Source organism: Saccopteryx leptura, chromosome 13 (genome assembly GCF_036850995.1).
Source record: "Saccopteryx leptura isolate mSacLep1 chromosome 13, mSacLep1_pri_phased_curated, whole genome shotgun sequence".
Taxonomy (NCBI): Eukaryota; Metazoa; Chordata; class Mammalia; order Chiroptera; family Emballonuridae; genus Saccopteryx; species Saccopteryx leptura.
This window is the reverse complement of record NC_089515.1, coordinates 15,653,337-15,665,577: the sequence shown is the minus strand read 5'-3', so window position 1 is coordinate 15,665,577 and position 12,241 is coordinate 15,653,337. Positions and strand designations below refer to the sequence as shown.

At 44.2% G+C, this 12,241-nt stretch overlaps 1 protein-coding gene across 31 annotated transcripts in view; it reads left to right on the top strand.

Annotated features, from left to right (window-relative positions):
* TCF7L2 (transcription factor 7 like 2) overlaps nucleotides 1–12,241 on the top strand; it is a 200,515-nt gene that overhangs the window by 3,321 nt on the left and 184,953 nt on the right. For 19 of the 31 annotated variants that reach the window (XM_066355851.1, XM_066355848.1, XM_066355850.1 and 16 more), the window contains exon 4: nucleotides 9,971–10,039. The exons of the other annotated variants lie outside the window; for them this stretch is intronic. In XM_066355851.1, coding sequence (XP_066211948.1) covers nucleotides 9,971–10,039 — 69 coding nt within the window. The remainder of the gene's footprint in view (nucleotides 1–9,970; nucleotides 10,040–12,241) is intronic. 31 annotated transcript variants of the gene reach the window in all.

Genomic DNA, 12,241 nt, shown 5'->3' with positions numbered 1-12,241 from the left:
ATGGCAGGGCTTGGAGTCTTTTTTGATTCTTTGGAAACTCTCGGTCTGTGATTGCTGGCGATCTCGCCATACTATTTCCGAAAACTTGAGCAGTTTGTTGTGCTGCAATTAGGAAACAGGGAAGTTGTTGGAGTCAAATAAACGATTTCCCGTGCGAGAGGAAGGCTCTCAACCATCGGACCCCTTTGTGGGCATTATAGGGATAGATGGAGTCTGTTTTTAATTGTGGACCTAGCGGTGGCCTTGTGCTGTGACATCAGATTGAGGCTGAGAAGACATTTCTGAACTCAGTAGGCAGTTTTCACTATTTGCATGTCAAACACCAACTGACATATTTGTGTGCATGTCCCCTTCTGCCTTCCTATCTGTTACCTAGGTTAGATTATGTGCTCCAAAATTAAAGTTATTTATGTAGGCTGGGCAGCTGAGCAGTAGAAATGAGGACGTGAGGCTGTTGTGTGTCACTCCTGACGTCTTCGATCAGAGGGGCCAGCTTGCAATTCCAGATTTGATACAGCTGCCGGAGGAATCTATAGGCAAGACAGCGGTCTTTTCATGCCTATCTGACATTCTTAGTGCTTCGTAGAGGGTGTTTTGGAGGGCAAGGTGTAAAGACAAATTAGCCAAATGCTTAATTCACATCCCGACCCCCCTTGTTGGTGGTGTTTTTGCTACATTTTTCTGTTGCTGTGAGTGTACCTGTAAGCAGCTGCATCCTTTAAAAAGCCAACTCTTTCAAGCCCTGATTTCTGTTCTTCTCTTTAAGAATGTAAAGAATTAAGGAGTATCATTAAATCGGCTTATGATGAATAATACATTATCTCAAGAATAATGCTTTAATTGCTGAAGACGCCATAAAGCTTGATAGTAGTAATTTTATTTTAAAACGACAAAGATTTCTGCATAACATTAATTTAGTCTTTGATACAGTAATAGGAACGGCTTTTAAAAAGACAGATTCGAATACAAAAACGCATTAAGGAGAGAGATCTAGTTAAGTAGATGGGAAGGGATGGAACTGCAAATATTAGAATTGTGGTAACATTTGTATGTTAAAGATAAGAATACTGTTACCATATTAAAGTTGATAGGAAAAAGTAGTGTTACATTTCTTTTTCCCTCCTGCCAAACCAGAGAGGGGAATATGGTGTGGTCAAAATTCCAGTTAGGTTTGAAATTTCTTTTTCAGGATTTGATTGTTAGAGTTCTTGCATCTTTTATCCAAAGTTATTTGCTTTTCAACTGAGCTGTTGGCTACTAGTTTGAACAGATAAATAAGCAGCATCTTGAATTTATTTTTGAACTTGGAATCCAGCATTTAAAAAAAACCAAGAGGGGCCTATTCACTGGGGTTCTATTTAGCCGGGCAACTTCTCTTTCTGCCTCGTGAAAAATGGATGTTTTCTTCCCACTCAAACAACATAATCCTTTCTAATACAAAAGAGCAAGACCTTGGAGTGTGAAGGGTTAATGGTGGTCCTTCCCTGTTGTCCTCCCACCCCCCACCTTCACCCCCAATTGTTTTGACAACACTTTTCTAAGTGTGACATTCCAAGCCCCTACATAACAATGTAATATTACTGTAATTACACAGGTCATTACATTTTAAATAGAGAACAATAAAATGCTTATCACCCTGAAAAAGAACAGGTGTTCTTGCCCTTCTTTGGTATTTATGCTAATTGTTTTTCATCTCCTTCTGAAATATTTATGGTTGAACATGTTTAGATTTCAATCTGACCGCCACAGTATTAATTCTGTGCTAATCTTTATAGGTTGGGGTTTAATGTCTGCAGTATGGATTATGGGTTCAACACTCACCCAGTAAGTCATATTTTAATGATTATAAATTTAATATGCCAGCGCTTTGCCGTTTGTTGAATTTAAAGCTTTCTGAAACCCCAGAAACAAACTATTAAGCAGTTGGGAGCCTAAAGTGCTTCTCTGGAAGAAGTGTTTTTGGAAACTTTTGACGGCTAAAGGGAAGTAGCTTTCGCTGATGCCCCCTATCTGACTGAGACAAGATTTAGAGGGAGGCAGTCCTGGTTCTTGTGGAGGAGTTTTGCACGTCGATTTGAATTTTACTGATATGGATTTCATTTGGAGCCCCTGCTGGAAGCTGGTCAGCTTTCTGTTTCTTAGCAAGCTGTGAAAAAGTTACAGGAAGGTGTCCAGGGTGGGGGGGTTGGCAGATCAAGAAGCCTGTTCTGTGAGCATCGCAAAAATATTTGCTTTAGCGAACTTGCATTTTAATAGTTGCACCAGAGGCTGTGCTTTTAAAGATTGCAGTAGGAAGTCCTTCCAGGTTTCGAATGGCCCTCTCCATACCACGAGGTGCCTGTGTGCTTGCAGAGAGTGCCTGGAGTTCTTGGTTGGGGAATCCTGGTGCCCCTCTCTCATGCGAGCACAGTGGGCCAGCTAGGAGGTATCTAAGAGGATTTCACATTTTGTCAGATGCTTCACAACAGGGGCCCCGCCGAATCACATTAAAAATGTACTGGACAGAAAGGACAGCTGCAAATTTTTGTGCGGACGCGTGTTTCTGGACCATGACTAAAACTCCTGAGGACCTTTTCCCCCAGCTGTCTGGAAGTTATGTGGAAGTTGGTTTATTGGCAGTTAAGTATGGGACAACCTGGATTTAGCAAAGGCTCTCTCCTGCACAGGAAGTAGATGACATTATATTGGGGGAAGGGACCAGACTTTAGACAAGGAGTGATTTACTTCTTTTTTTTTTTTTTTTTTTTTTAAACCATTGACTTGCCAAATAAATAAGCACTTTCCAAGGAAGTAGGTTGTAAGCTTTTTAGTCTTGGTAAGTGGAATTAGATAATATCTTTAACCGCATTTATAACTGTTTGGAGGTGACACAGTACAGGGGTTTTGAAAAGGAGGGGTCACATCAGATTCTGGGAGGCTTTGATTTTTGCGGGGGGTGGGGGTGCAACGGGGACATCTGAGTTTCTTCTGGGAGTGAATATTGGTGACCGTGTAAGTAAATCTTCAGCTCTGACTTATAATTGAGCACATTTGTGAAGGAAATGGTTAATTTTACAACCAAAGGCAAACTTGCACCTCGACAGGTCTGCTGAAAGAAATGTGCCCCAGTCCTTTGCTGGCAAGCGCCACCGGGTCATAAATCCACAGGCTTTATTTACAGCCCATAACACTTATGAATGTTAAGATATTTGACGCCACGTTGGCCTTATAATATTCAAGGTCCGCAGACATTGGCAGTAGCTCAAATTTCTCTCACTAATTATAAGCAATGAGATGGGGGGGTTGGGGGGAAGCCCATCGCCAGTGCTGCCCTCCCGCCTCCTCTGACCCCCACCTCTGCAATCCGAGCTGACTGAGGCAGACACCCCCTCCTTTGGCAGCTGACTTGTACTTTTCCTCTAGGCTATTGTTATACACATTTATAAAGAGCACTTGCAGGGATGGAAATTCGGTGGGGGACTCTGCGCAGATGCCGTTTTCAAAAGCAAAGTTGCTCTAGGTGTTTGCATCTTTTTCCTTTCGGTTTCTCCCTCTTTCTTTTCTTATTTTTTTTTTTTAAAGACTGTATTGCCTATATTGTGCATATTACTCCCAGAATAACTTCCAGAAACCTGAGAGGGGAGACTGCTCTGTAATTTTTATGATGTTCCATTGAGCTGGAAGGGAAGATACACATGTTGCATAGTGCACTGGTTAATGTGCGAGTTTAAGGAAGAAGCAAGGCTGAGGAGAGTGGATGAAAGGAAATTAACAGAGGAGAAGAAACAGTCTAGGTTTATGTTGGGGATGGGAGGGCCGCTCATTTGGGAAAAGTGCGCTGGTGTTGGGTGGGGAGGCGGGGAGGAGGCAGCACAGAAGTGTCTCCCAGGGACGCGGAAGAGATGCCGGACTAAGATTGGGAAAGAGTAAGAAGATGGGACACAGATTAGGGCTTGGGGAGTGTCTTGATCAATATTGGGGATTGGGAGTTTCTTATGAGAGGTGGGAGTACCATGGGGGGGGGGGAGTTGCTGTTAAAAACTAGATTGCTTTGGTCAGCAGAGACTGGTTCCCATGCATCTTCACCCAAAGTGAGGATCTGGCTGAGGATGTGTTGTTTCCTATCAGTTATTGTGTGATGACCTGGGAGTGGGGCATTTGTGATTGACACCCCCCCCCCTGAGGTCTCCAAGGCCAATTATCTTGCCGATTTTAATTAATTATTTTATTTTAAGAGTGGGCTGTTCTGTGTGTTAACTGACCACATGGCGAAGGGGAGTGGGGTTGAGGGGGGTGTGTGTGCTGATGGCTCCATCATTTCTGGCCAGATCTTTCTCTCCCTCCAACCCAAACCTAAAGACCGAGGCTGAAAGGTTTTATTTTCTAATCAATGGAATGCAGAAACTTACTAGCCCTCAGGGAGAGATATGAATCCCTTAACAGCTCATTACAAAGATGTGGCTGTGGGATCTTTGAGCGGGTTATCAGCCCTGGTGTTCCTTGGGTTTTCCCAGGGTGGCGTTCCCTTCCTTAGGCGCATCTGATTGCGGGCTGGTAATTCTGCCCGTTATATTTTCTTCTTCTTTTTTTCTTTCTTTTTTTTTTTTGCTGTGAAGTAGCATCCTACCGTTCGGTCTACAGGGGAAGGGATGGCTGTTAGTGGGATCAGCTCTGAAGGGGTTAAAATTGCACACTAAAGTTTGGCATCATGAAAATAAATTTGAGGCCTGGTAGGCATTAGCAGGGCACAGCACATTTACAGAGCTTAATTAGTACGAACTGTAATTGTTCATGGTCTGCCAGAAGAAGTAATGTTCAGGAAAAGTGGAGTCCTTCTCTTGCAGTCTTCAGTTTGAAACCGATAAATCACTTGCATATTTGTGTAGTGATTCAAATGGAGCTAAGACCTCTCCCATCCCAACATGTGGTAAATTGTAAAGTCAATGAATTGCAGATGTAGGCTACAGTGAGATTCTCGAAGAAAATGCAGAATGAATGGGAAAGAGTGATGCTATAAATATTTACTGAGAAGATAACTAGGTTCCTGCGTGCTGGGCCAATTATGATGTACTAAATATATTAGTAAAATGCTTTAAAAATCGTGAGGAGTTGTGTGGGTCTTGGGGTGGGTTGGTTTGTTGTAAAAGTGAAATAAAAGGCACTATGTTATTGTCGTGTCAGTTTTATTAAGCCTGAATCACAATGGCATACTCAGGGAAGGATGCATGAAACCACATTAATGCAAATTAATTCGTTATGAGTTGCCGAGCTGCGACTGCTAAGTGGAGTAATGATGGAGGCATCATTTTAAGAGTGTTAGTGTAGCAACTTTTAATGAAAATGCTGTGTTACGGATAGGTCTCAGCACTTGGGCCCGCGTGGTTTTGTGTGCTAGAAATGTGTTTTGTTCCGGAGCAGGAGACTGAATTCACTTTTATATTTCACCCAGCCCCAAGCAGTTTAAGAACTTTATTTTAATGTCTAAAGAAAAATCATCTAGTTTTTCCTAAAAAAAAAAAAAAAAAAAATCAACCCATAAATGCTGATCACCATCACCAAGTTCAACTTCCAACATTTCTTTCTCTCTCTCTCTCTCTCTCTCTCTTTTTTTTTTATTTTTGCAAGGCATTGCAGCACAAAGTGGAAAAACAATGACTGTGTGGCATCCCCCCATAGACCTGTAGATGTAACTTTCTTGAAGCAATTTTTTCCCCTTTTTTTCTTCTTACAGGATTTTGGTCTCAGGCAATGTTGCAAGTCAATACTTCTTTCCCCAAATGTGAGTAGGTGGATGTGTGTGGAAGCTGTAAAAGTTAATGATCGTTCTCTGACTCATAGCTGATGGTTTCAGGTTGAGGAAAAAGAAAAGAAAAAAATTAATGAGGGTAAATAGACATTTGATGGAACAGGGAGACAGTAGAGGAGAGCTTGTTCTTGTGTCTGAAGGCATGCGTTTTGTTGCAGCAGGATTTCTGGAGGATGCCAGGAAGTGAAGAGGGGTGCCTTTGTGTAAGTTGTTGTTTTAGGGTAGTGTAAGTGTTCGGTGGCTAGATCTTTGCAGGAATGTTGAAGCCCACGGACCTCTCAGTCAGTGCTGCTTTTGCCTTCCCAGGGCAAGTCAGAGGCCCCTCTGATGCTTTTTAGAAGGGGAGGCAGTAGTAGCCCAAAGTCCTGCTCAAAAGTTTATTTCCCATTAAATGTAAGAGGCTTCCAACATAGGGGTCCTGTTCCCACCCTGAAAATGACTGGCGATGTAAGAAAAAAGTCTTTTTTTTTTTTTTAAAGAAGTGTTCTGTCTATTAAGCTAATGGCTTGGAAATTAAACTTCAAGTGGCTCATGATGATAGCTGCAAGGTCAAAACCCCTCAAAACCAAAACCTAGTAGGAAATGAATCCGGATTTAGTATTATTATTATTTTTTTTTAAAAAAAGAGAAAGGTGATTCATTAAGCTTAAAATAAAGCAAATGCCCCCACCTCTTCCCGATTTAGTGGAATGAACAGGCATCAAAAATTAATCTTCGTCACATTGGAAGTTAATTTAGAGCTGGAAGAACCAACATAGGGTTTCAATTTTTTTAGTTGCCTTTGAGGATGCGATCTCTGTGGTTGTGAAAGCCCGTTTCCTCTCCTCCCATCTCTGGAAGTCTCTGATGTCTGGTATCTGAGACATCCCATTTAGGGCCAGTAATAATGATTAGAAATAAAGCAAGAGCAATCAAGATACCCTAATAATAAGGGAAGTGGTTAACCGTAAAGTGTTGGCTTTTCAGTTGCTGGAGAATTGTGCATACCTGGGCTGAGCACAGCCACACCTTCCTGGTGCTTCCTCTGGACCAGTGGGAGCCCCGTGTTAGAATGGGTGGGTGGGCTTGGCCACTGTAAACATACACAACAGGAAGGGAAGGTTTGCTTTGTTGAGAAATCTCACAGGAAGGAATTAAATGGAAAGTATCTTGGAGCTCTCATTTGGTGGCACCTCTGAAAGGGAGGCCTCATGTGGAGGGCTTGTCATCTGCCCAGGGTGTAACAGCCACAGTCACTGGATGAGGAAGTGAGTGACTTGGGGGCTGCAGGTGACCAAGGGCAGGGCAGTCCTATGAGTTGAGGATTGTGGGAGCCTGGTTCTTAAACTCGCATAAGCCTTGGCTAAGCTTAGATGGCCCTGTTTCTTCTCCTGGGTCTGACAGCCTCCTCATCTCTTCCAAAAAAGCAGAGCGCCAACCATCTCTTGTTCTCTCCTTCTTTATAGCTTTTTACAGAAATATAAACACATGATTGTTCCAGTTCAGAATGCCAAGTTTTTACAGGGTCCTTGTATTTTATCTTTGTCCTAAAAAGCTATACTATAACGAACAAGGCATCTTTGTGTTTTACAGGGAAGGAAAAAGCAGTTTAAAATGTGTTTTAGAAAGGAGTGTTTGGGAAAAGAGGGGGTGGAAACCCAAAGGAGAAATAAGAGAATGGTCAAGGCTTTGTCAAGGTAGCTGGGGGAAATCGAGCTCAGCATCCCTCCAACACAGTGCTTGCTGGCTGGGACTGCAGACTGACCGAGCTGGGGCTGTTTATGAGCGGATGGAGGTTGTTCTGTGCAGCGGACACCTAAGGAGGGAGGTGACATTGCTCGGGGACATTAGGATGGTGTGTATGTGTGTGAAGGTTAAATTAACTTTGGCTCACTCCAGTCTTCAGGACCTTGCAGCGGCATCTTTGCGGTTTTAATTGCAGCTTTCTCTCTGGGTTCTTGTGTTGTTTGGGTGCTGGTGACGGCCAGGATTAAGAATGGAACCGGACAAGTGAAAATTGAATTTGGATTAGCTACAGTTTCATTAATGCATTCATAAGGCTGTGATTATATGAAATTTTGTTTCCACGACCTATACTTAGTTATCAGGTGTTCATTCAATTTTAATTGACAATCTAAGATTCCTGTGGTTACCCTGAGTACAGATTGCCCAGGGCTCCGCAGGGTCTGTGGGAAGCAAAGCTTGGACAAGTTTCCATTAAGCTCTGAATCTGGCAGTTGGAAAAGAGGAGAATAAAACCCGCTGAAAAGGGGGACACGTTGTTAGTGTTGCCTTCCCTGCTTAGAAGGAGAACCCCCCTCTCCAACAAGAGCTGCTCTCCAGCCAAGAATTCCAAACTCGCAGAGGAACCTCTCTCTCTCTCTCTCTCTCTCTCTCTCTCTCTCTCTCACACACACACACAAAAGTTGTTTTAACATGATGCAGAATTGTGACAGTAATTAGTGCAATCTCCGCTCACTGACGGGCAGTTTTCACAAAAAGGACGGGGTCCGAGGGGGCAAAGTGTGCAAATTCATCTCTCTTTTTCAGCAGTTCACTTTGGATGACCTGCTTCTGAGTGGGGGGGGGGGGCGCTATGGGCGGGGGGGTGGCGTATCTTCAGTTGTTCAGCGTTCATCTTGGCTTGTGTTAGGGAGTGTGGTTTATTACTCTGCTTTGACAGGTGAAGAAATACTTTTTTTGAGCCCACCTTTGTTGTACCCTCTTTTAACTGATTAATATTATGTTCTGGGGCAAGCAGACTCATAATATATATGGGCAGTATGTTTGTTTATTTTTGACAGATAAAATGTTCCCAGAACCCAGTGTATCCTAAAATGGGAATTTACAGTCTTAGGTCAGGAGCAATATGGCTTTAGACCACTTTTTAAAATTTGATTACTACTGTGTTGTGTTTATTTTGGGTTGGTTCAAAAGTTCTTATGTGAAATCCCCCCTCTTTTTCCCTCTCCTTTTCTTTTTTATGGATTGAATAATTTTTTTTCTGGCAGGGAGTAAGGTAATAACTAATTGAGTCTAAAACCTTTGCAGTCTAGCTTATGCTTTGCTGTGCAGAAGTATTTTGGTAATGGTAACAGTAATAGTATAGTAGCAATGATAGCAACAGTTTATTATAGTGTTACTGGTCTGTGTTTGGAAATACCACGGATTGGCTTATTGCTATGATGGGCATGGGTGTCTGATTTTTCACCATTTGTGTGTAAATGGCAAATTCAAATGCATTTTCAGGTATTTTGAAATCCTTTAGTGATTGCTGTGTTGTTTGTAAGAGAAATCAGCTGATGGTGTTTGCTTTCCCAATTGGTAGGATCTCAAGATTAATTAACACGTGTTATTTGGGAAAGGAAGGATTTGGTGAGGAATCTTGGTGTTCCTTTCTGTTTGGGGACACACACTTCTTCGATGGGGCTTCAGATGTAAGGCTTCAGAGGGAAAGGCCCAGGAGACTTCAGTGTTTTTCTGTGCAGGATCTGGGTGGACTGGGATGAACCTTCAGCTAGGGGCCACTGAGTAGGTGGTCTTCCCTTAGAAAACCTGGTGGCTGTCTGGCAGTGGTTGGCTCCCTCTTCGGGGAAGTGTGAGTACCTAGGCTACAGGCGCGGAGCTGTCCTGGGCTGCAAAGCTTAGTCATTGTGAAAGAATGTGTGAGGCCTGGGGTGGCCCCTGAGTTCTACCTGACACAGTGGTTTTCCCCAGATTAGACTTGTGTTTGGGAGCTAGAACCCAGTTACTAGAAATGGGGCTGGGGGCTTGTATACCTTTGGCAGTCTTGTGGCTTCTAACAATCCTTTCTCTCACAGTCTCTCCCTCTTGCCTACATGTTGCAATTCTGATGACTTTTTGCAGCACACTAAATATTTCTGCAGCGTCCTGCTCAGCACACTGGCTTCCTTCATGTCTTAATGGGCATCCGTTCTTCCCTTTCCATGGCATTGACTCTCACTCCTGGCCCCCTCCCCACTCCCTTTTTGCTTATTGAATAGGGCTTTCTTTTTTTTTAAACTGTGCCTTAGATCATTATGATCATCTTATCCATAGCAACAAATAAAAATACATGGGTTTTGATTGAATGCCAAGGCTGCAGTTCAATCTAGGAAGGTTTGTCTGCTATTCATAAACTGCTTAAGATGTTTCCTTGTAGTTTGTGACATAAGCAGAACGCTTTGATTTGGTTTCTTTCTACAGCTCCATTTTCAGTCCGGGAGCACACATTACTCTGCGTACAAAACGATTGAACACCAGATTGCAATTCAGGTAGGACATGCAACGGATCCCTGAAGCTTGAATTGTCAATATGTAGGTCTCTTATGTCTTTTATTTTCCATCCTTTCCCCCAATTTAGGTGGTGATGGTGATGATGGTGGTGATGATGATGCTGACGATGATGATGGTGGTGATGATGGTGATGATGATGATGATGATGGTGGTGGTGGTGATGATGATGATGATGATGGTGATGATGATGATGATGATGATGATGATGGTGATGATGATAATGATAGTGGTGATGATGATGGTGGTGAGGACCGTGGTGGTGGTTGATTCATTGGGGGAGGTGGGGAGCAAAGGATAAGCAAGAGTGGAAAAAATGCTGCTAAAATGATTTAAAGATACGGAAAGAAAGAGAAGCCTGTGTTTTTTGTGAAGAGTCTCTTGTTCAGGCATAATGGTCACACAGACCCCAGCTTGGCTACTGTTTTTGGTTTAGGGCGGGGTCTTCACTTGGGAGTAAAATGAGGCGACAGAAAGTGATGGGGAGAGGGAAGGGGGGAGATGGGAGAGGAGGCTGTGTGACCGCCAGAGAGTTGTTTCCGGTGGGTCAGAATCATGTTAAGTGGTGCTAAGAATATCACTTTTGACCTGATTGTCCTGAAATGTTGATTTCTCCTGGGCCTGTTGATATACGACACTAACAGTGCTGGAAGGGAAAGGCGACAGATCCCAGCTTCTGATGAGTGTCCTGTTTCCTGCTCACGTAGTACTTCCATTCTCTTGAATCCAAAGGCTAAACAAATCACGGACTAATATAGACTCAGAGCTGAACTGATGCCAGCAGAACGCAGTGGTGGAGGGAGAGCAGACTAATACGATTTTCGTCTGTCTGCCTGGCCCTGCCTGGCTTTGCCAGGATGGACGGACCTCACGGTGGAACTAATGGGACTGAAGCTCTCGAGTCTTCCGGTTTAACCCTTCGAAGGGAGGCTTTTTGAAGCGCGTCGTAGTCTGACATACCAGGGTCTTCTCTTCCCAGGGGCTGGTTGGTTAAATGGTTCACTTGTTCCATTGCTCCCTGTCTTGTAGCTGGCTCCCCTTGCAGGTGACTCGTGTGTGTGCACGTGGTCTCGAGGAGCCCCCGCCACGTGGTATCTTCCTATCTCTGCTGCTTCACGTCTGCATCTCCCGCCAGGGAAAACCGTGCCTCGGCAGACATTTCCCCCTAATGCTTTTGGACTCGTTTCAAGGAGATGGTAACTTAACTTCAAAAATATTTTGATTACTTCTGAAGTTGTGCTGGTTGATCTGTGTGTGTGTGTGTATTTGAGGGCAAGGCGCGACCTTGATTTTACCCCTCCAACCCCTAAATAGTTTCAAGATTGGTGGCTTTCGTTGGACGCTACAGTTGTTCTTGGTGGTACACGTGGGGCGGACCCTTCTCCCTTTGGCTTAACGAATGGCACAGTGAGTCTTGATTCCAGAAAATGGTTTCGGGGTTTGGTTAGAGAACCTGCCCAGACCCTGAGTCCTGATGAGTGGGAGGATGCTGAACAGACAGTGTCCTGAGGCCCACTGTACCTCGGGGGAGGCCCACTGTACCTCGGGGGAGGCCCACTGTACCTCGGGGGAGGCTGGAAGTCCTGTTGCCCCGGGGTGTGGGAATTGTTGAGGTTGAATAGCATAGTGATCCCTATCTTGGTGTGGAAAGGCTGGTTGGGGCCATGTCACTGGGAGAGCAGCCGAGACCAGACCAGCTGTTGTGTCTTTACACCCGGGGCTGAAGCGCCCCTTGTTAGGCCAAACCACCTGGCACGGTGCGGGCCATGGGAAGCGCTTTCTCAGGAGGAAGATGGAGTAAATTACAGAGCTCATTGTTTGGAGGACTGAAAGAAACCATTACTATTCTTCCATGAACAGGTAGCATTGTTCTCCCCCGCTTCTATTTGCTAAGGCTTGATGCCCATGTGGGCAAACAGAGAGACATTCTATGAGAGACCCAGCGGCGGCATGCTTCCAGGGTTCATTCCCCCGTTCTCCGCTAGACCGGGGCCAGGCCACGCCAAATGGCAGCCCGCTGTAATTCTAGTTTGATCATCAAAGGATAAATGGCAAAAAAAAACAAACCCCAAAAAAACAAAACAAAAGAAGCAAAGGGAAAAAAAAGAGGAAACCTCAGACACAAGAACATGGTTCCCAAGGCACATGGCCGCTCAGCCACGAGGTGGCGGTTAGAGGAGAGGG